The sequence below is a fragment of the Phascolarctos cinereus genome, unplaced genomic scaffold (genome assembly GCF_003287225.1).
Source record: "Phascolarctos cinereus isolate Bilbo 61053 unplaced genomic scaffold, phaCin_HiC Scaffold_1;HRSCAF=81, whole genome shotgun sequence".
Classification (NCBI taxonomy): domain Eukaryota; kingdom Metazoa; phylum Chordata; class Mammalia; order Diprotodontia; family Phascolarctidae; genus Phascolarctos; species Phascolarctos cinereus.
In genome coordinates, this window is record NW_027555514.1 from 122,357,657 (window position 1) to 122,382,856 (window position 25,200).

At 35.8% G+C, this 25,200-nt stretch overlaps 1 protein-coding gene across 11 annotated transcripts in view; it reads left to right on the top strand.

Moving 5' to 3' along the window:
- The window catches only part of CADPS2 (calcium dependent secretion activator 2), a 708,547-nt gene that overhangs the window by 109,188 nt on the left and 574,159 nt on the right, over positions 1 to 25,200 (top strand). For all 11 annotated transcript variants that reach the window (XM_078154013.1, XM_078153999.1, XM_078154004.1 and 8 more), the window contains exon 2: positions 23,597 to 23,710. In XM_078154013.1, the coding sequence (XP_078010139.1) occupies positions 23,597 to 23,710 (114 nt within the window). The remainder of the gene's footprint in view (positions 1 to 23,596; positions 23,711 to 25,200) is intronic.

The following is a 25,200-nucleotide window of genomic DNA, read 5'->3' on the forward strand; positions in this document are numbered from 1 at the left end:
CAGTGAGTTAGGAGGTTGTCTACCATAATCATATAAGGACTTTCCCTGTTGGAATAGGCATATCAGAACAATTTTTTCCATTAGCCATGAAGGCAGCAAGAGCAGGTGCAGTGGAGTGCTTAGAACTTGGTCAGGCCCTGAAGACACCAAGGTCACCCTCTGCTTCCTGGATCATTGCCAGTCATGTTGACTTTTGTTCTGCCACTGACTTTAATGACTCAGGAAGAGAGAGTGAGGCTAAGGATATTGTGCAACCCTGCCTCACTTAAATCTAATTCATTTGCAAGTCAAGGCAGCACCTATCATCCACTATTTTACCCCAACATTGTGATATGATTGTTCCTCTTCAGAAAATAAAGGATGAAGAAAAATCTCCTTTCTAAAAGCAAGTTGTTGAAGTGGAGAAGAAAAGCTGATAGATGAGTAGTCTGGCCTTTTGGGGGTGAATTCTTTGACCATGGCAACCTGTAAAACTCAAAAAAAGGTTTCAGAATGTGAATACTGACTTTTATTCAAATGGCAATAACTATTACACTTTAATTTTACCTTACTCATTCATATTTAGCATTCTAATTATGGGAAATATAATAATTTTACATTTGGAAATTACACCCTGTATTTATGGAATTCTTTCATTTGCTGATGACTACATCTATCCCTCCCCATTTCCTCCCTAATTACATAGAAATATGCAAGATGATGGACAAAATCTAGGTCAGGGTAAGAGCTGGCAAATGAAAGTATTTATCAAATTATGGTCTTATTTTTAAGCATGCAGTACTCTGCATTTAGTAACCATGTGGGTGACAGTAAAAAAAATAGCTGACAGCCAATTTACAAAATCTGAAAATGGTTTTATAATCTTTATTTCTTTTTTCCCCTAAATATGTAAGATTCATAATATTTGCTGCCTGACAGTTGCTTTATATGATCCTAATTTAAGAGATTAGTTACATCAAGATTTATCATCTTTGCACCTGTCACAGGTTTTGCCATTTCTTGAAAATTGATCAGGATTGATATTTTTGGAATTTCTCAAATTGTGGCAATAATTTTCATTAAGAAGTCAAATTCTGAGAGTAGCGTATTTATACTGATTCTTTACCTCAAGTGTGTCTACAGTACCATTTCAGAATATTGAAGTGTCCTTTGAACTTCTTTAATGGTATTAAAAAGCTTTTTGGAAGAAAATCATGGATTTGGACAATTTGCCTAAGGCTGCTGTTTAGTCTTTGGGTTTTTTTTTTTCCAGAACTGTGTTTGATTGAGTTGCTTTCTAGGTACATTAGTTAAACATTCCAGTTGATCTGTGATCTCATTATCATTGTCCATCATCTGAGGTTCTTGTGCCATGTTCCTCTTCTACTGGTAACATGGGAAAAGTGAGAGATAAACAGTGGGCAGTTGATGTTCTTTATTGGTGTTTTTATGATGTCAAGGGAATTCAAAGAGGATCCAATCTCAAGCACTTCAGGTGACTTATTACTTATTTATACCATCTGTCCAAGAATATATACTGACTGAGGGATTTTGTAGATAGTCTGTCCAAATACATCTGCTTTGTTTTTCCTAGATTTTCTAAGTACACTAATATAGGGGAAAATGTCTGACGGAGAAACTATGTAAGTATTCTCTTAGAGTTTAATTTCTATGTACGTATATATTTCTTAAAATTTCATAAAGCAGCATATGCCTACTAGACAAAAGGTAAATGGAAAATTGTTTTGAAATAAATAATTCATTTGAAATCTGCTGTTTATGTGTATGTTCTTAGCTAGCTTTGTGCCTTTGGGTAAGTCACTTATTGCCTCTTAGCTTCAGTTTTCTAATTTGTGAAATGATGGAATTGAACTTAATAATATTTATTACCTTTGCCACTCAAAGATCTTATGTTCCTATAAAGACATGCAACCATAATGACTGAAAAGGTCATCTAATAACTAGGAGATGTATAAAATGGTACAGGAAAAGCCGCTGGCTATAGGAGAGAGAGAGGATATTACACGAAGGGTCTGGGAACATTTCTTTGCTCCAGAGACACATCTCTAGGAAAGAGACAAGTCCCATTCCAACTTAATAGCTCATTCACTTCTTCCAATAGTTTCCAGGCTGGCAAAGTTTCTAGTCCCCTGACATACCAAAAGTAATGTTACTCCTGACAGCATCTTGTCCTACAAAATACATATACTGTAATCTCTTTAGCTCAATGAAGATTCAGATAATTGAATATTTTTAGGTCTCAGTTTCTTCATCTGTAAAATGTATGACTTTTACAAGATGGCCCCTTATAGCTTTAAGTATGTAATCCTGTAAAACTCACAAGGAAACCAACATTCTGGGGTTTTGTGGCATGGAAGAGGCTGAGGAAGAAAATTGGCAAGACATTCTTGTGTTTTCTCACCATTGTTCTGTTAAGGATCAAATACTTTTCCTTCCCAGTTATCAGGCTGTTTTTACTATGACATGATCAGAATAATGTTGGTCACTGTGAAAAAATATTATTATAGTTGGTTCTGTAGTGAATGATAGAATCTGCGATTGAGGTCTGTAAAGGTCTTCATGAATGATTTTGTCCCTGTCTCTCATTTCATATGTTAGGAGACTGACTCCTGTACTTCCTTGTGGCTCAGAATTGACCCTAGATTTAAGACTATGACAACAGAGTGTAGGGATAGCTGGATGGTACTGTGGATAGAGTACAGGGTCTGGAGTCAGGAAGACTCATCTTTGTGAGTTCTAATCTGGCCCTAGACACTTAACCAGCTGGGTTACCATGGACAAGTCAGTTAACCCTGTTTTCCTCAGTTCTTCATCTGTAAAATGATCTAGAGTAGGAAATGGCAAACCACTGCACTATCTCTGCTAAGAAAACCCCTAAGAGGGTCACAAAGAGTTGGACATGAAAAATAACTGAATATAAAGTACTATAAACAGTAGTTTTGGTTTGAGCAGTGGTCATCAGTTAATGTGGGCATTGAGAGGGTTGGAGAATACAGTGTCATGTACAAATGGGTTAAAATTCAGGTGTGCTTCTTATTAGACCATTCAGACATCTGTCTGACACAACATCTTGAGGTAGTAGTGGTGTGCAGGAATGTCATTGCTTAAACTGGTTAGCAACACTGATACTTGGGGGCCTTACTGTTGAATGCTATCTTAAAAAAAACCTTTTAGACTTGTATGGACTGATGCTGAGTGAAGTGAGCAGAACCAGAAGAACATTTTACACAGTAACAGCCACGTTGTGTGATGATTAACTTTGATAGACTTGGCTCTTCTCAGCAACACAAGGATGTAAGACATCTCCGAAAGTCTCATGATGGAAAATGCTATCCACATCCAGAGAAAGAACTATGGAGTCTGAGTGTAGATCAAAGCATACTATTTACTCTTTTTTCTCTTCTGTTTTGTTTTGTTTCCTCTTTCTTATTGTTCCTTCTATTGGTTCTAATTCTTCTTTACAACATGACTAATGTGAAAATATGTTTAATAAGAATGTATACGTATAGCCCATATCAGAATGCACACCATCTTGGGGAGGGAGGTAGAGAGAGAGGGAGACAAAAATTTAAAACTCAAAAGCTTATGGAAGTGATTATTGATAAATCAAAATAAATTAATAAAAAATTTAAAAAATAAAATAACTTTCACTGTTTCAGACTGGTATAAGAGTCAAATTATGTTGCTGAGAACAGTACTTTTAAATATAGTAAAAACCTGATACAACATGTCTGGACTTATGACTGAACCAATATAACCCAGTGAGGGAAAGGCATGGTTAGTACACTCTCTATAAAAAGAAAGCCATCTTGAGTAGAAATATTATATGAGAAAATCCATCTACCAGCATTTTGTGCTCTTTCCTTAATACTTCTTTTTTCTGACCTACTGAATCCTCCTTTAATTAATCTAAATATTTATAACGAGTGCTAGGCATTGTGGTATGCAACAGGTCTGCAAAAAAACAAAATAAAATAAACCTTTGGACTAGAGTTTCAAGTCTGAGAGGAAAGGGACAGAGAACAACATCCGTTTTTTGTCTGTCTTGGATCATCAAATTAGTCCTGTGATTATGAAATTGCAGTTCCACTTTGTACTGTGCTGATAAGTCTGAACCTATTAACTGAAATATTCTCCACTTTTAATGTTGTTCCCTGTGACTGCTCAGTTCTTATCTAACACTGACACCAGTATCTCAGACTTTTGAAGTTCTCATTTGTGCTTCTTCATGGCAGTTCATTCTACCATTCAGACATCTATCTGACGTAACATCTTGAATTGGTGGTGTGCATGAATGTCATTGCTGAAACTGGTTGGCGACACCAATACCCTGTAAAAGAACTAATGCTTATCCAGTGCTTTAGAACTATGCGAGGCTCAGTCTGAGCTAAGAAAGAATGCTAGAAACATTTCAGTATACAAGGTACAAAAACAGAGACTTAGTTATAGTGGCAGAGTGGGAAGTGATATGTTGAGAGAGAGAGAGAGAGAGAGAGAGAGAGAGAGAGAGAGAGAGAGAGAGAGAGGCTAAACTCATAATGAAAAAAGAAAGAGGAAAATAAAAATGCTGATGAGACAACATAGATAGAATGTCATTAGGGGCTTAGTACCATAACACAAAATGGCGTATACCGTAACAGTTAAAAAAAAGGTCATGTTTCCTTTATTTTTTATATATTAACAGAGTTTTGAAGAAACACAAGAGGGAGAAATGGAAGTGAGGAAGGGATACAGTTATACATAAAACACTTATGATCCTTAAAGCACTATACAAATGTTAGCTATTAGTATTATTATTATGGAGGAATGGTCAATACAAATAATAATAATTAATAATAGATAGCATTTGTGTAGAACTTTAATGTTTGCAAAGCATTTTACAAATATCTCATTTCCCTTGCAACAACAGGGAAGTAGATGCTGTTATTATCCTCATTTGACACTTGAAGAAACAGAGGCATGCAGGTTAAGTAACTTGCCTGGGTTCACATAGCTAATAAGTATCTGAAGCCAGATTTGAACTCAGTTCTTCCTAACTCCAGGTCCAGTGTTGTATCCGCTGTGCTACCTTGTGGGTTCTGTGCAAATACACAGAGACCACAGATAAAACCGTGATTGGTAAGGAACACCAAGAAGACTAGTTTGGCTAAGCTGTATAGTGAAGTTAGGAAGAATTATTTGTCCTAATGAAATACATACATATTGGTACTGAATATGATGCCATCGTTCAGGCATGTGGGGATAAAATTTCAAGATATCCCAAAAACAGTGTTCTAAAATAAAGGAAAACATTAACAGACATGGAGATAAATCTTTATGTCCATGAATCATGGCAAAAGGCAATAACAACTACCAGATTTATGCATATATTAGAATGTGAATTCCTCCATTAGAATGTAGCCTCACTATCTGTTGGGATTGTTTTATTCATATCCCTAGCATTTAGCTGGCACATAGTAGGTGCTTAATAACTGCTTATTGATTGAGTCCCATCTCTCTGAAATCTTGGAAATGGTCAAGGAATGCATCAGTGATATATTCTATGAAAATATGATTAGAGAGAGAATGGATTAGCTTTCTTGGATAGTTTTCTACAGCAAACTACATCTTCACAATAATATAGTTGACAGAGAGGTATAGAAAACTTCATATCCCCTTATATTCATGTATTTATTACAAAAACATTTGACTGCAATAAAGTATACCTTTGAGGGCTCTTCTCAAACGAGGAAGTTAGACATGAATGTTAAGATCATATGAGTTTATGATAGATGCATGTTTCATTTCAAATGAAACAAGCTTGGATCACGTCTCTGAAGTTTGTTTTTGAGGATAAGCTTTTAATGACATAAACTTACATTCTTTCTGTGAGTTAATTATTTATTTCAGGCAGAGATGTGAAGCATTTTTAACCTAGTGAAGCTTAGGCATGATAGATAAATTTGGTGCTGGATCTAAGGAGAAACCTTTGAATCCCACTTAAATTCATCCAATAGTTAACTGTAATATATTTAAGCAATGGTTTCAGAAATAGAAGGTCCCAGGTTATATATAACTGGCCAGTGCTGTTCTGGAGTAACAAAGTGAGATGAGATGTAGAAGCATTTTGTGACCCTTAAAGCCCCATTGAATTACAAGCCAGAAAGCAGGCGTAACTCAGTAAGTCAATACAATCTAAGTGATCCTGGGGGTATCCAAGGCTGCCTTTCTTTTATGTCATTCTTTCTAGCTCTCTGAGGGAGCTGTTCTATTTGAGGGAATTTCTGTGTTACTGAGAAGAGTTCTCATGTTTGTGTCTCCTAGCAAAAGCGACTTTCAGAGTGCCACTAGTCTTATTTGTCTAGGGCTGTGGAAATTAGTAGCATAGTACCTGCTTGGGATTCTGCAGTCACTTTGGAAAATTATCTAGTGCTGAAATTAAGGCTGTAAGTCTACTCTTCCTGCTGTATACACCTGAAACATCTGATCGAGGTCTTCCCCTTCTTTTTTTTCTTTAAAAAAGTATTTATTTTTAACATTCTTTTTTTTAAACTTTGAATTCCAAATCCTGACCCTCCCTCTTATACCTCCCCTATCCACTGAGAAGACAAGCAATATGATAGCAATTACACATGTGAAATTATGCTAAATATATTTTCATATTAGCCATATCATAAAAAGGGAAGAAATATAAAGAAAGAGAAAATATGCTTCAGTTTGCGCTCAGAGTTCATCAGTTCTTTCTCTGAAGGTGGAGAGCATTTTTCATCATGAGTCCTTTGGAATTATCTTGGTTCATTGTATTGATCACAGTAGCTAAGTCTTTCACAGTTAATCATCATTACATTCCTGTTACTATTTCAGTGATCTCATTTCACTCACTTCATTAACTCAGGAAAGTTTTCCATGTTTTTCTGAAACCATCTTCCTTATCATTTTTTATAGCACAGTAGTTTTATGGGAGAGCTTTGCTTTTGACCACCACCTGCCTCAGTCTGCCCTCACTTCTATCCAACCCCTCTCTTTTCTTGCCCCTTTCCCCTCCTACTTCCTATAAGGTAAGTTAGATTTCTGTACCTGATTATGTTATTCCTTCTTTGAGCCAAATGTGATAAGAATAAGGTTCAAACAATGCCCATCTCCGCCCCTTCTTTCCCTCTACTGTAATAGGTTTTTGTGCCTTTTCATGTGATGTAATTTACCCTTGTCTGCATACTCCTTTCCTCTTTTCCCTGTACAATCCCTTTTCACCACTAAATTAGATTTTTTGTCATCACATCAAAGTCAAGTTATACCCATTCCCTCTGTCTGTGTATATCCCTTTTAAATAGCACAATAACAATACAATTCTCAAGAGTTACAAATGATATCTTCCCTTGTAGGGATGTAAACAGTTTGTCCTTATTAATAATACATTTTTTCTTGACCTTTTTATGCCTGTCTTGAGTCTTGTATTTGAAGATCACACTTTCTATTGAGCTCTGGTCTTCTTATCAGGAAGGTTTGGAAGTCCTCTATTTCATTGAATGTCCCATCTCCTCCCCTGAAAGATTATGCTCAGTTTCGCTGGGTAGTCGATCCTTGATTGTAACCAAGCTCCTTGGCCTTATGGAATATCTTATTTCATGCCCTCTAATTTTTTTAATATAGAAGCTGCAAGGTCCTTCATAATCCTGACTGTGGTTCCATGATATTTAAATTGTTTCTTTTTTGCTGCTTGCAGTATTTTCTCTTTGACCTGGTAATTTTGGAATTTGGCTACTATATTCCTTGGTGCTTTCAATTTGGGATCTCTTTCAGGAGCTGATGGGTGGATTCTTTCAATGACTCTAGTTCTAGGACCTCAGGGCACTTTTCCTTGATTATTTCCTGAAAGATGCTGTCCAGGCTCTTTTTTTCATCATGGTTTTCAAGTAGACCAATAATTTTAAAATTATCTTTCCTGGATCTATTTTCCCGGTCACTTGCTTTACCAATGAGGTATTTTATGTTTTCTTCAATTTTTTTTTATTCTTTTGATTTTGTTTTACTGTTTCTTGCTCTCTCATAGAGTCACTAGCTTCCACTTGCCGAAATCTAATTTTTTATAAAAAACTTGATTAATTTATTCTGATTTATCAACAATCACTTCCATATGCTTTTAAGTTTAAAATTTTTCTCCCCCTTCCTCCCCACCACCCTCCCCAAGATGGTGCACAATCTGATATAGGCTTTACATTTACATACCCATTAAACATATTTTCGCATTAGTGAAGTTGTAAGTAAAAATTCAAACCAATAGGAGGAACCATCAGAAAGATGAAACAAAACTCAACAGAAGGTAAAAATAAGTGATAGTGAGTCAGCTTCCATAGTTCTTTCTTTGGATGTGGAGAGCATTTTCTATCCTGAGGCCTCTGGAGATGTCTTAGGTCTCATAATGCTGAGAAGGGTTCAGTTTAACAATATTAGTCATTGCATAACATGGCTGTTATTGTGTACAAAGTCCTCTTGGTTCTACTCACTTCACTCAGCGTCAGACTGTATAAGTCTTTCCAGGTTTTTCTGAAGTCAGCCTGTTCATCATTTCTTTTGTTTGTTTGTTTGTTTTTTAGCTTTAATATAAATTTATTGATTTATAGTTTTCAATATTCACTTCCACAAGTTTTTGAGTTCCAAATTTCTCACCCCTCCCCCCACCCCAAGATGGCATGCATTCTGAATACCCCTTCCCCTGGCATACCTTCTCTTCTGTCTCTCCCCCTCCCTTCTCTTATCCCCTTCCCCTTCTGTTTTCCTGTACAGCAGGATAGACTTCTGTACCCCATTTCCTGTATTTCTTATTTCCCAGTTGCATGTGAAAACATTTTTTTAAAAAAACATGTGTTTTTAAAACTTTGAGTTCCAAATTTTCTCCCTTCCTCCCTCCCCACCCACCCTCATTGAAAAGGCAAGCAACTCAATATAGGTTGTACATGTGCAGTTATGCAAAACACTTCCTTACTAGACATGTTGTGAAAAACTAACTCTATTTCCCTTACTCCTATCCTGCCCTCCCATTTATTCTATTCTTTCTTTTGACCCTGTCCCTCCTCAGAAGTATTTGCTTCTGATTACCCCTTTCCCAATCTGCCCTCCTCTCTATCACCCCCTGCTCTCTTGTCCCCTTCTCCCCCTATTTTCCTGTAGGGTAAGACAGATTTCCATACCCAATTGAATGTGTATGTTATTCTCCTTAAGCCAAATCCTATGAGAATAAGATTCCTCATTCCCTCTCACCTTCCCCTGTTTCCCCTCCACTGTGAGAGACTTTTCTTTTCTGTCTTTTTTTTTGTGAGATAATTTACCCCATTCTACCTCTCCCTTTCTTCTCCGAGTATCATCCTCTCTCATCCCTTAATTTTATTCTCCAGATATGACCCCTTAATCTTCAACTCACCCTGTGCCTATCTATCTATCATCTATCTATCTATCTCTTCTATCTATCTATCTTCTATCTATCTATCTATCTATCTATCTATCTATCTATCTATCTATACACAGTTTTTTCCCTTCAACTACCCTAATTTCTCATGAGTTACAAATATCATCTTTCCATGCAGGAATGTAAACAGTTCAGTCTTAATAAGTCTCTTATGATTTCTCTTTCCTGTTTACCTCTTCATGTTCCACTGAGTCCTGTATTTGAAAGTCAAATTTTCTATTCAGCTCTGGTCTTTTCATCAGGAATGCTTGAAAGTCCTCTATTTCACTGAATGACCATTTTTTCCCCTGAAGGATTATACTCAGTTTTGCTGGGTAGGTGATTCTTGGTTGTAATCCTATCTCCTTTGCCCTCCGGAATATTATATTCCATGCCCGGTCCTTTAATGTAGAAGCTGCTAAATCTTGTGTTATCCTGATTGTGTTTCCACAGTACTTGAATTGTTTCCTTCTGGCAGCTTGTAATATTTTCTCCTTGACCTGGGAACTCTGGAATTTGGCTATAATATTCCTAGGAGTTTTCCTTTGGGCATCTCTTTCAGGAGGAGATCTGTGGATTCTTTCAATTTCTATTTTGCCCTCTGGTTCTAAATATCAGGGCAGTTTTCCTTGATAATTTCTTGAAAGATGATGTCTAGGCTCTTTTTTGATCATGGCTTTCAGATAGTCCAATAATTTTTAAATTCTCTCTCCTGGATCTATTTTCCAGGTCAGTTGCTTTTCCAATGAGATATTTCACATTGTTTTCTAATTTTTCATTCTTTTGGATTTGTTTTACAGTGTCTTGATTTCTCATAAAGTCACTGCTTCCAATTGCTCTATTCTAATTTTTAAGGAAGTATTTTTTTCTTTTCCATTTGGCCAATTTTTCTTTTTAGGGCATTTTCTCCTCATTGGCTTTTTGGACCTCTTTTGCCATTTGGGTTAGGCTGTTTTTTAAGGTGTTATTTTCTTCAGTATTTTTTGGGTCTCCTTTAGCAAGCTGTTGACTTGTTTTTCATGATTTTCTTGCATCACTCTCATTTCTCTTCCCAGTTTTTCCTCTACTTCCCTTACTTGCTTCTCAAAATCCCTTTTGAGCTCTTCCAAGGCCTGGGACTGATTCATATTTTTCTTGGAGGCTTTGGATGTAGGAGCTTTGATTTTGTTGTCTTCTTCTGGTTGTATATTTTGATCTTCTTTTTCACCAAAGTAAGATAATATAGTCTGACTCTTTTTGTGCTGCTTTCTCATGATCCCAGCTAATTACTTGAGTTATAAACTCCTTGTTAAGGTAAGAGTCTGATTCCAATGTGGAGAGTGTACTGTCCCAAGCTTTGGGGGGTTTGTATAGCTGTTTTCAGAGATACTTGTAGGGACTTGTAAATTTTCAGTTCTTCCAAGGTGGTATGATAAGGGGCGAGGTGTTTACTCCTTTCCTGGCCTGTGCCCACAAGTATTCCTATCTGACCCGTAACTGTGAGGAGGGGTTCCTCTCCACAGCCACTACAAGCTCCACCAGGCCATTGCTCCTCCTCACCCCAGCACTGCCGCCCAGAGCTGTGACCCAGATCCACACAGGCAAAGCAAGAGATTCCTGCCTCAGCACTGGCAAAGAGATCCCTGCAGTCCCTCTCTGATCAGCCACTGGATTCCCCCTCAGTCTGTGGGCCCGAAGCTTGGGAAGCAGCTGCCCCCCCCCCGCCAGGCTCTTGGGGAATGGAGCTGAAACCCCGCCTTCCTCTCTGACCACAGACAGAAACAGACTTTCCCACTGACCTTCTAAGTTGTCTTTGGCATTCATGGATTGAGGAGTCTGGAACCTCCACAGCTGCCCGAGATTCAGTCCTCTGAGGCCTGCTCCAGGTTTGCTGCAGCCTGCGCACCCACGCTGTGCTGGGCTCCCAGCCCAGCCTGATACACCTTTCTGATGAATCATCCAGGTTGTCTTGGGCTGGAAATTTGTTTCACTCTGTCTTTTTGTGGGTTCTGCTGCTTCAGAATTTGTTTAGAGCCGTTTTTTATGAGTATTTGGAGGGGTTTGGGGGAGAGCTCAAGCAAGTCACTGCTTTCACTCCGCCATCTTGGCTCAGCCCCCCCACCAAAGACATTCTGTTCATCATTTCTTATAGCACAATAGTATTCCATCACATTCATATACCACATCTTGTTCAGCCATTCCCCAGTTGATGGGCATCCTCTTGATTACCAATTCTTTGACACCACAAAAAGAGCTGCTATGAATATTTTTGTACATGTGGGTCTTTTCCCCATTTGTATGATCTCTTTGGGATATAGCCCTAGAAGTGCTATTGCTGGATCAAAGGGTGTGCACATTTTTGTAGCCCTTTGGGCATAGTTCCAAATTGTTCTCCAAAATGGTTGGATCATTTCACAACTCCACCAACAATGTATTAGTGTTCCAATTTTCCCACATCTTCTCCAGCATTTATTATTTTCCTGTTTTGCCATGTTGGCCAATCTGATAGGTGTGATGTGGTACCTCAGAGTTGTTTTGATTTGCATTTCTCTAATCAATAATGACCAAATTTAATTTTTAATGAATTGTTTTCTTCTATTAGATTGTATAACTCCTTTTCCATTTAGCCCATTTTACTTTTTTAAGGAGTCCTCTTCAGTGAGTTTTTGTCCTCCTTTTCCATTTGGCCAATTCTACTTTTTAAGGAGTTGTTTTCCTCAGTGTACTTTTCCCCCCATTTTGTCAATTGTATTTTTTAAGGACTTGTTTTCTACAGTTAATTTTTGCCCTTCTTTTTTCCAAGCTATTGACTTTCCTTTGCATACCTCCCATTTCTTTTCCAAGTTTTTCTTCTACCTCTCTTATTTGACTTTTAAAATGCTTTCAGATTTGCCGTCTTGGCTCAGAACCACATTTCTTTGCTTAATTTTCCTTCTTCCACTCTTATCTCTGTAACTCCTCCAGGATTTTTTCTTGGGCTTCTGTCCCATTAACATTTTTCTTTGAGGCTTTGGTTGTAGCGTTTTGAACATTGTTGTCTTTTTCTGAATTTGTGTCTTCGCCTTCCCTGTCACCACAATAGCTTTTTATGGTCAAATTCTTTCTTTATTGTTGGCTCATTTTTTCCTGCCTGTTTCTAGACCTTGAACTTTATGTTGAAGTTGGGCTGTGCTCAACTGGGGGTGGGAAAGCAGCTTTACCAAGCTTCAAGATTTTTCATGCTACTGTTTTCAGAGCTAGTTCTGGGCATCTGCAGGTGTTTGGTGCTTTGAAGGAGGTGTGTGTGTGTGTGATCTGGGGAGAGGCATGGTCACTGTTTTCTCTTGGTCTGCCTTCTGCTGTTTGCTTAGGAAGGGTCCGTATTCCCGGCTGCAATTGCTAGTGCTCCTCTTGGCCCTGCAACTGTGAATTGGTCCCCTACTCTCCTGCAGCCACAAGTGCTAGCACTCCTCTCTGTGCTGGAACTGTGACCAGGTCCCTTCTCCTGTGTGAATGATTACAAACACTCCTATCCACCCTGGAAGTGTGACCAGGAATTGCATATGAGCAATAGATTTACAAGTCAGCACCAGCTATACCCAGTGCCAGTACAGAGTCCCCTGTACTCATTTTCTGAACAGTCATCCAAATCCTTACGATTGTCTCTGGGCTGGGAACTTCTTCCAGAGTTGCTGCTGCCACTGCCACCATCTCCAAGGCCCTCCAGCTTACCCCTTAAGTTGTCTTAGGCTGGAAAAATGTAATCACTGTGTTTGTTGGCTCTGTAGCTCCAAAATATGATTTATGGCATTATTTTAAAGTTGTTTGGAGGGGAATGTTGAGAGAGCTTGACTGGGTTGCTGCTTCTTGACTCCTCCCTCCCCTCTTCTTAAGAGCATGTCTTTTTATTTTTTTTAAATTTTTTTTTGGTGAGGCAGTCTGGGTTAAGTGACTTGCCCAGGGTCACATAACTAGTAAGTGTCAAGTGTCTGAGGCCGGATTTGAACTCAGGTCCTCCTGACTCCAAGGCCAGAGTTGTATTCACTGTGACACTTAACTGCTTCTAAAAGCATGCTTCTTGAAAGGTCTTGGTTCATGACATTTATTTCAGCAATCATTTCCAGGGTTCCCATCTTTTTATACCTTAGTTTTTGAATAAATATGTTAAACATTTACCTTTGCTTATCAGTAACATTCATGACAGAAAACAATATTGCTTCTAGAAAGAGAAATCTAAGGGAATGCACAGAGGATGTGTTTAGTTCTTTTAATGTTGATCTTGATGAGGAATTTCATTAGCTTAAATCCCATAAATATATTAATGTTGATAATAAAAATATATTTATGATGTTCCCTTTGAATTAGAATGGCTTTGGGGAGACCATTTTTGAAAGGTGAAGATGCCTTTTGAAATAATTCTGAAAATTGTTTCTATAATTAAAGGATTTATATTGTCTATGCAGTTTTATATATCCTAATGTAATGTTTTTATTTTTATTATCAAAAAGTTTCTCTTTTAAAAAGGGTGTTACTTGTAAGTTTCGTTTTGTTCATAGTTGCTTTCTAATTTTTCATTATCTACTAATTAAATACATCATCACATAATAAATGTGGAGCACCTAAATACATTAAAAATGTACCTGTCTTTGCATATATATTTACAAAATCAATCCTAGCTCTCTTTCTAGGGGAATTTAGGACAAAGCCTTGAACTGTAGAATGTCATAGTTTGAATGAGAAACAGACCTCAAGAGTTTAAATTACTTAAGTTTGCCCATTGAGTGAATGCCAAAACAGGGATTACAACTAAGGTCTCTCGACTGCCAGTTCAGTACTCATTGTATTATAGTTCCCTGCCTTAACCCAGACTCTGCAACTGTGTACAGCTGTTACTTCTTCAAAAACATGGACAAAGATGGCAAACAAAAACTGCCTGAATATTATTTGATTTAATTCATACTTTCACTTACTCAGCAAATATTTGCCTATGGCAGAGCGTTGTGTTAGAGGTTAGGGATGAGGTGATTTACATAGAAAAGAAAAAAAATGGCACTTAGCACTATTGAGGATGCATTGTCACAGTCAGGAGGTGAGGCATTGAAGCAGATATATTTTCTTTTCAATAAATATTTGTTTAAACGCTCAGTATGCACAAGGTATTGTGCTGTGAGCAGGGAATGGTGAATAACTCGATTTGTCTGCAGTGGAGGAAAGGTTTAAGGAAGTAACAGAACATACGGTTTGGAAGGTACAGTGAGCATCCCGAGGAGATTAGAGGGAGTGGGATCAAGCACAAATAGGGCGATTGTCTCTTGCGAGAAGGGCCCTTCTTTTTCAGATATTAGAGAAAAGGTAGAGGAAAGGACAGAAGAAATTTTATTAAGTAATGGTATTAAGGGGATTTGAGGGATAGAACTGGAAAGAAGAGGGAACACCCAAGGAATAGCTTAAATTTTCTCAGTAAATCATTGTTATGCCTTCTGAGGTGAAGAGCTGGGTGTAAGGGATGGTATAACTGGCCTGAAGAGAGATTTTGAAGAACGCTAGCGGGTATGTGATAGAGAGTTAATCAAAAAGTAGTAGAAGGTTTTCCATACAGTAGTGAAGGCCTAGGTGAGCTTAGTTAATTCTAGACATGAGTAGTTCAGAGAACCAAGAAAGAGAATCAGCAAAAAATATCTTGTCTCTGTTGTACACAAATGTAAGAAACGGTGTGCAGTCAGTAAGATGAACTAGAAATCCTAACTAAAGCCTTGATATCATAGTTATAACTGAGACCTGTTGGATTGTATTGAGGAATTGTCTTGACTTCCTAGGAGTAGCATATCTTTTGATGGTGGTTCAATGATAATGAGTCAAAGATAGGAGACCAAACTGAAAGCAAAGTGATTTATAAGCATCTTAAAAGAATATTGTCCCCACTAATCCTTTCAGGCCTGCTTAGAGTACACAACTAATCAGCAGCATTCGGCAGCAATTTTGGATAGATAAGTATAGCATTTCACAGAATTTCACAGAAATTTCACAGAAAAGGAAGGAGTAGAGAAAGAGGAGAATCAAACAAAAGAGAAAAGGAGAGTACTTGGAATACAACTGACAACATTTATTATTGGAATAAGAAAACATTCCTTGTTTAAGGCAAGGAGACAAAAAGAAGAGACCAAATAATTTTAATTTGGGAAAGAAGTCCTTTTGGACAAAACTGCAGGATCTCTTATGCAAGGACAGCAAGTAATATAACCACAGTGGCTGAGACAATATGCTTTATTTTGTTCTTGCAAACTGTTTGGGAACTTTCTGACATTAGGCCACCAGATAGTTGAGGGATTTCTGCATTGTTAGTTTATCAAAATGTTGCAAAATAATTATGATTACTATTTTCTCCCCACATTTGGGACCCATAACTGGAATATGGCTCTGAAAGTCTATACTTTTATTTAAAATAAACAGGATAGGCAAAGGAAAAAGGCTATATTGTTGTCTTTTAAAAGAAGAGACACGTGAAGAAATGTATGAACAAGAGGGGGAAGCATAATGGACAGAATTTGTGTAAAGATCAACTGACCAAGAAACAGAAGAGATATTGTCATTGCAGAGTATCATAAACACCTGGACTGGAAGAGGAAGCAAGTGGGGAGTCCAAGAAAAAGATCACGATCTTGGCATAGAGGCATGACAAACAAGCAGTAGAGATGGAAGGTGTCAGTTTTCGGAATCTCTCCTAGAAAGTACTCTCAGCTCAAAGCAGGCTAACTAATATTTTTAGTTTCATTTAAAAAAAAATCATCTTTCTAGATACAATTCACACTAAAAAGGACTAATTTTGCTGGAGTGGAAGATGAAAACTTTAGGGACAAATTACCACTCAATTAGATTTTATTGTCGAATAAGAGAAAAATATTTAGGAATAGTCTGACATAAATCCTAAACCTTTCAAGAACAGATTCAGAGGAGGGACTGTAAAGATCCTATGAAAAAATGTTCTGCAGAGAAGTCAGATGAGGAATGAGGAGATTCTCTGAAGAATAAGATTTTGAACATAGGAAGAATTAGTGAAGAAACAAAGTTCTAAAGAGGAGAACAAAGGAATGGTCTAGAAAGACTCATGCAAATGCATAGGAAATTATCAGATTAGGTTTTAAAATGACATGTACAGAAGACTGGAGAAAGAATAGGTAACAGTAAATAAAAATATAGAATGGCCCTATTAGAGTATTGTCAATAATGCCAAGGCTGAGAATGAGCTGAAAAAAAGATGAGGGAAGTTAAGAATGACAGAAAGCTATATTAGGGCAAAATAGGAAGGCCAGAGAAGTGATAGGACTGCTGCACAGGTATATGAAATTATTTTAACTGATGATGGATAAAAGAATGAGCTGGTACGCTCTAATTTTGCTTGTTTTCCCTGCCATAAAAAGATTTTTCTTTTTTACTTGAAAAGGTAGAACAATAATGGCTATGTTGGGAGTTGATGCCTGATTTTGTCAGAACAAGTCATCCATCATCCAAAAGAATTACACCCTAACAAAGTTAATGAATTTGTGTGTATGATTAAGTCATTTGTTAATGATCTTTGAAACTTTTTGGAAAACTAGAGAGATGCCATAGGATGAGATAATTGCAAATGGTACTCTGATTTTTAAGAAAAGACAGTTAAATCTGCAAATTATTGAACTTGGCTAGAACCCATTAAAAGGATAACTAATAAACATCTACAAAAGGAGGTGATGTTCAAAGAAAACCTGCCTTTCTTTATTATTAACAATTCATGCCAAACTAACCTTGTTGACAGGATTATTAGATTGGCGAATGATGGCAATGTGACAGAGAGACAGCCTACTTAGATTTTAGTAAAACTTTTGACCAAGTAAATTATTCTGATTCTGTTTAGAAGATGTAGAGATATGGTCTAGGTTATAATTAAATAGATTAATATTTAAAGAGTAATAATTAATGTTCAAAATATCTTAGTTTTAAGTATTAAAGCTTTGAAGTAAGTGAATAAAGGTTAGAAATCTTGTTAACTGATATAAAATAATAACTGAAAATGTTTTCTTCTATAGAGGAAAGGGGAATTGTTTTAAAGAATGAATATGTCACTTAAAGCTATTCAGTCAAGTCTTCAGATTACCTAGAAGCAATATTTAGAGGTCAACTGATCATTGCTTTGTCTCCAGAAAGGATAATAACAAAGTAACCTGAATGAGTTTTTGGTGAATTTATTTGAACAGGCCATGACTTTTGCCAATTTCAAAGATTCCCAGGGAATATAATACAATTTATTTTGGCAAATAATTTTTATGAAAAGTTCATACACTTGATCCCCTGTTCCAGTCACACTGTCATTAATACCATAATAAATTCTATTTTACAAAGTTTTGGTAACTGTTATGAGGTTAAAGAATTTCTAGTTTACCTTGCTTGTTACTTTTGCTTTGTATATTTGTGTATGGATATCTGACTACTTTTTTTTTTATTGACTCTTTCTTTTGTGAATTTTTGGGCTTTGCAATACCTTTGCCTTGGGCAGAAGAATATCATCTCATGGAATAGTGGGAACAGATAATAAGAAAATACAGTTTAAAGAAGTTTTAGGAAGAAAGTGGGGGTGTGCTGGTAAATATTTAAAAACCCACGCTCTGAAAAATGTATATATGATATACTTTTAAGTTTATTCTTCATTATTAACATATTTTCCTATCACAGTCTTAAGGCTAGTCAATCAGCAAAATAATAAATCAAGCCCTGATTTATAGCATTGCTGATTTTGAAGTATAAATGTTCACAGTGAAAATTTAAGTTTAGTCTAGCATACCCCTGCAAGAAACTCAACTAAGCAAAATCATCCCATAGACATTCAAGGATGCTATTAAAAGAACAATAGATGGACACAATATTGAAAAATATAGTCAGACTTCTATATCAAACTCTTTTTGCCATCAATGATAGGGGAGCTGCTATATTTGTACTCTGCTATTAAAATCCTGGAAATTAACTTACAGAGAAAGTACAAATGTCCCATGAGAAAACAAAGGTAGCAAAAGCAGTTTGACTTGACCAATTAAACATACAGAGAGAAGTTCTGTGAAGCAGATTACACAATTTTGAGGAGTTGAGGGGTCAGTTCTCAAAGTACCTGAGAGAGGGGAAGATATCAAAGACATAAAAAATGTGACATTATTAAAAATGGTGAATTAGAGAACACCCTTAACTACTGATTAGTAAACCTAATATTCCATCTATATTAAGGTTTTTTTAGATTAATTTATACATCTTTGAAAGTAGCCTTGGTGAAAATATGAGAAGAGAACAGGAGGACTTTTGCAAATGATATTCCACAATAGACTATATCATTACCATCACACAATTGAATGAAAAATGTGAGGAATAAAAAAAATCTAAAGAGCAAAGTTGAGGTGTACAATGGACATGCATAGGATGTAACACAGTACAAACAAGTATTTTGTAGAAGGGATGTAAAGTACATCATCAAAGAAATGTGTGATTGAAAAAGAAGATGGGTTGGTCATGTGACAAAAGTGATATGTGATGGAGAGACTGAATGTTCGCTTAGTATCATTTGGATGTGAAGGAAGTGTGAGGGTGGCTCTTAGGGCATTGAACAGACTCTATAGTGAACTTATGGTAGAATATTGACACAGAGAGTCAGAGAATGTACAGACAAAAATAAATCCTGACCTACATCATTGAAGTGAAAATCCACATTGAGGATATTGCAGGTCCTTTGCAGAAGTGGAGAATAGAACCAGTAGTCCAAGACTAGATAAACCAGTGCAGTGTTATTTTCAAAAAGGATCATCTTGGTAAAAAGCACATGATCATCTCAATAGAGGCAGAAAAAGCTTTTGACAAAATACAACACCCATTCCTATTAAAAACACTAGAGAGCATAGGTATAAATGGAGTCTTCCTTAAAATAATAAATAGCATCTATCTAAAACCTTCAGCAAGCATTATATATAACAGGGACAAGCTAGAAGCATTTCCAGTAAGATCGGGGGTGAAACAAGGATGTCCATTATCACCACTGTTGTTCAGTATCGTACTGGAAATGTTAGCTTTAGCAATAAGAGAAGAAAAAGAAATTGAAGGTATTAGAATAGGCAAAGAAAAAACAAAGCTATCACTCTTTGCAGATGACATGATGATATACTTAGAGAATCCTAGAGAATCAAGTAAAAAACTACTTGAAATAATAAACAACTTTAGCAAAGTTGCAGGCTATAAAATAAACCCACATAAATCATCAGCATTTCTATATATTACCAACAAAGCCCAACAGCAAGAGATAGAAAGGGAAATTCCATTTAAATTTACTGTAGACATTAGAAAATATTTAGGAGTCTACCTCCCAAAACAAACCCAGGAACTCTATGAACACAATTACAAAACACTTTTCACACAAATAAAATCAGATCTAAATAATTGGAAAAACATCAGTTGCTCATGGGTAGGCCGAGCTAATATAATAAAAATGACAATCCTACCTAAGCTAATTTACTTATTCAGTGCCATACCAATCAAACTACCAAAAATATTTTATAGAGTTAGAAAAAATAATAACAAGATTCATTTGGAAGAACAAAAGTCCAGAATATCAAGGAACTAATGAAAAGAAATGCAGGGGAAGGTGGCCTAGCCATTCCAGATCTTAAATTGTATTATAAAGCAGCAATCATCAAAACTGCTTATACTGGCTAAGAAATAGGGGTGGATCAGTGGAATAGGTTAAATATGCAAGACACAGTAGTCAATGACTATAGTAATCTATTATTTGATAAACCCAAAGACCCCAGCTTCTGGGATAAGAACCCACTCTTTGAAAAAACTGCTGGGAAAACTGGAAAAGAGTATGGCAGAAACTAGGCATAGACAAATCTCACACCATATACCAAAATAAAGTCAAAATGGGTTCATGATTAGATATAAAGGCTGATACTATAAGCAAACTGGGAGAGCAAGGAGTAGTTTGCCTATCAGATCTGTGGAGAACAAAAGAATTCATGACCAAAAAGGTGATAGAGAACATTACAAGAAGCAAAATGGATAACTTTGATTACATTAAATTGAAAAGTTTTTGCACAAACAAAGCCAATGCAACTAAGATTAGAAGGAAGGTAGAAAATTGGGAAAGAATTTTTTACAACCAGTCTCCCTGATAAGGGCCTCATTTCTAAAATATATAGAGAATTAAGTCAAATTTATAAGAATACAAGTCATTCCCCAATTGATAAATGGTCAAAAGATATGAACAGGCAGTTCTCATGTGAAGAGATTAAAGCCATCTATAGTCATATGAAAAAATGCTCTAAATCACTATTGATTAGAGAAATGCAAATCAAAACAAGTCTGAGGTACCACATCACACCTATCAGATTGGCCAACATGACAGAAGAGGAAAATGATAAATGTTGGAGAAGATGTGGGAAAATTGGAACACTAATGCATTGTTGGTGGAGTTGTGAAATGATCCAACCATTTTGGAGAGCAATTTGGAACCATGCCCAAAGGGCTATAAAAATGTGCATACCCTTTGACCTAGCAATAGCACTTCTAGGGCTGTATCCCAAAGAGATCGTACAAATGGGAAAAGGACCCCCATGTACAAAAATATTCATAGCAGCTCTTTTTGTGGTGGCAAAGAATTGGAAATTGAGAGGATGCCCATCAGTGGGGAATGGCTGACCAAATTGTAGCATATGAATGTAATGGAATACTGTTGTGCTATAAGAAATGATGAACAGGCTGACTTCAGAAAAATGTGGAAAGACATGTATGGTCTGACTCTGAGTGAAGTGAGCAGAGCCAAGAGAACATTGTGCACAATGACAGCCATGTTGTACGATGACGAATATTGATAAACTTAACCCTTCCCAGCAATACAAGGATCTAAGACATCTCCAAAGGCCTTGTGATGGAAAATGCTATCCACATACAAAGAAAGAACTATGGAATTTGAATGCAGATCGAAGCATAATGTTTGCTATTTTTTTTCTCTTCTGTTGAGTTTTGTTTCCTCTTTCTGGTGGTTTCTCCTTTTGGTTCTAATTGTTACAACATCACTAATCTGAAAATATGTTTAATAAGAATATATATCTATATGTATCTATATATCCATATATCATATATCAGATTGTGCGCCATCTTGGGGAGGGTGGTGGGGAGAAAGGGGGAGAAAAATTTAAACTCAAAAGCATATGAATGTGATTGTTGATAAATCAAAATAAATTAATTTAAAAAAGGGTCATCTTGGGGAACCCACCATCTATAGAGAATTACTCTTTGAGTGAATAATCATCACTGTCCAAAAAATCAAAATTGAGGGTCACTTAAAGGAAAATTGAGAGACTTATCATGGGAATGAATGGGTTACAGAATATTACCAATTAAGAATATATTGCACAATATAATGAAGGCAAGAACTGAGTCTTATTCAGATTTGGTAGTTTCACAGTTTTAGAAGTGTTTTGTACACTTTAAGTGCTTAATAAATGCATGACAGATTGAGATTAGTTTGGATTAAATTGGACATCAATTCCCTAATTTGTAAAATGGCCCTTCTGGCTCTAAAATTTTATCACTCTAATTCACTGAGTTAATTTTATTAATCTGATTCACCATTTATCACGCATATTTAACATTTCTACTTTTAACTGACTTTGAGTATGAAGACAGAACCAAAAATCTGTCTTGATGGTCTTGTCTTAACTAGATCAGTTTTACATCAAAGTAACGTAATCTATTTATCCCTGAACATATAGTTATCATCTGTCTATCTTGACAACAGATAATTTGTACTCTTTATTAGTTTGCTTGAATTAAAGAAAGATAGGTTTGCCTTTCTAGTACCAAAGCCCTTTCTTCTTTAAGAGGGAGGGGGAAAAATGTACAATGTGATGTCACAGAGGCAATAAAAGTATCTTCTTCTCTCCCCATCTCAAAAAAAAATCGTGAACTAACTTTAGTAGAAGAGTGAAATAGCTCTTTCTTCTCTGCTCAGCCTAGAGCTTGTTTAAACTGATCTGTATGGAATAGGGCACTTTTTAAATCAGCCTGTTGCTACTAGCAACACCTTCTTTATAAACTGCCTTCTCTGTCAAGTTTCTTTAGAAATGCATCTTGTTAAAGAAATCATGTCCCATAATACGGATCATATTTGAATAGAATTTTAATATGATTTTTGAACATAGATTTCAGTTGATTTTGTGTAGTCATCTTTCCTAGGCTAATTCATGCAGCTTCCCTTAGCTTTTTCACATATGTTTTATTTTCCAAACTTTTTATCATCTTTGTAGCTATCTCAAGACTCACCATATTTCTTTCTGGTAATAGAGCCTATGATGGAATTTTTTTTTTTATTTTCCCCCTTATGCATTCCAACACTTGCTTTATTGTCTGTAGTGCAACTCCTTACCCAAATTCAGCTTGTAGTTGTCCATGGCTGATTACTATAGGATCATAGAATGTTCATATTAGATGGGATCATTGAAATTAGATAGTATAATTTCCTCATTTTACATGTGAGGAAACCAAAGTCCAACTTCTTCCCCAAGGCAAATGAAAACTTAAACTCCAGCTAGTTTGATTCATACTTCAGTGTTCATTTCCACATCGTGATGCCAGATCTTTGAAAATAATTTTGGTTATATTTTATTATTCCTCATTTGATATTTGCGTATTGTACTCAAAGTAATCAAAAGGATGTGATCTAGAGAATCTCAGAATAGCAAGTCAGTCCATTGCTTCAAGAATCTTAAATCCATTCAAGCTTGAAAATGGTATGTCATGGAACTCCAGGTAGCAAAATATTAAAAACCTCATTTTAGATTTAATCTCATTAATAATCATTTGATATTTTGCTATATCTGGTGACCTATAAACATTATAAATTCAGAATATAAAAATTGGCCTTTTCAGAATTTTGGAGATAGAAGAGATACTATGACAAGACCCTGAAGTAGTTATATTTCAGAGGTACTTGTGTATTATAAAATGATTTTATGGTGGTAATATAAGTATTTTAAATTGAACCAGAAAAAATGGACAAAATAATCAGGAAATTTTTATTTTCCTTTGTAAACTTCTACATGACATTGTTATTCTTTTTGTAAAATTTATCCTATAGTAAACCATTTACATGTCTTTACATTGGGCTTTAGCAGCTAACTTTCTCCCAATCTTCTGTCATTTTTACAGCTTAATAAACAACAGTTGCAGATATTAAAAGAACGATTTCTGGCCTTCCTTAATGGGGAAACCCAAATCGTAGCAGATGAAGCATTTTGTAATGCAGTTCGAAGCTATTATGAGGTAAGTGAAGTAACTTGTTTTTGAGATTCTCTGTGTTAAAGTTTTTGTAAGGCCTTTTCTTTGTTAGTTAAATTCAGTATTGTGTATTTTTAATCCAAAAGCCCTTGTTTCCTTACAAAAGAGAGTAAAAAATAAATATAAGGTGATGTACCACTGCTGATTGTGTAAAAGTATCTGCTCACGTGAAGCTGCAAGCTCATTTCCTCAAAGAATTTTGTTGTTATTTTCCAAGTGACAAGCTTTAATTCTATAGCCTGATTATGAAATGAATAGAACTGGTGGTTAATCACATCTTTTGAGGAAATGGAACAGAAGGAAATGGTTTGGAAAAATCTTTTAGCAGTGATTAGGTTCATATAGCCATCTTTGTGTCCATGTATCTAAATTATACATTTTAATCAAGGTTCCCAAAGGAAATTACTATTTAAAACCAATAAATAATTTGTAGGGAATAAATTGCATACATTTTCCCTGAAGGAATAATATTGTAAACACTATCTTGTCACTCTTAAGTTTAATGTATGTGGATTTTAAAATAGAAATTGACTATTCTTCACCTTATTCCCCTATCTAGACCTTGATGATTTTTAAGCCCAATAGCCAAACCATTAACACATGTAACAATTTTAACAGTTGCCCTTTTATAACCCATTCTTCAGCTCCCTAATTAACGATTAACCTCTTCTTGTTCTTATTTAAGACATTTCATTATTTTGGAAGCCATCTTGTCACAACTTATATATTAAATGAAACCTAACAATTTGTGTGTGAGGATTACTGAGTTTTAAAAGTTGTGAATATTAATAATTTCATCATAAAACAGCCTCATTTCCCTTTGTAATTTTAGAGAATTATAATTCTTAATCATACCTCTACTTAGAACTATTAAGATAAGAAATCTAATCTCTTTATTAAAAAACCTGAATCTTGCTTTGCTTTCTTAGTAATTTGTAGAGTTTCATATTTTAATTGTTATTGAAATATTAGCAAACAAATTTTTTCAGGGATGCATGGGACATTACCTTTTAATGTCAGTTCCTTTCCTGCTAATTCAACTCTTCTTAGAAAACTGCATTTTTTTTTAAACCTTTCTTACTTTTTCTTCCAGTAATCCTACATTTTCTTTTGAGGACTATTCTAAAAAAAAAATGACTTAAAATATTTTGCTTCTTCCATTCTCAATTCAGATATTTTGTTCCTTATACATTATATATACTTATACATCCTTATAAGGGTGTTAGAAAGTGAAAGAATATTATACAGAGAAGAAAGGGAAGGAGAGGGAAAAGGGCATTGGAACTTAGAAAACAGATTTTAGGCTGTTCAAGATCTGGATGCTCTGAGGTGGGAGAAGCTTCTTGTTCTTCAAGGAATTATATAATATAGCCACAAATATTATTATGAGCAATTATCTAATTTGGATTAGAGAAAGAAGAAAGGGTAGCATTAGTTGGTGATTCTCCTCTGAGAGGTAGGGGACATTTTTCTTG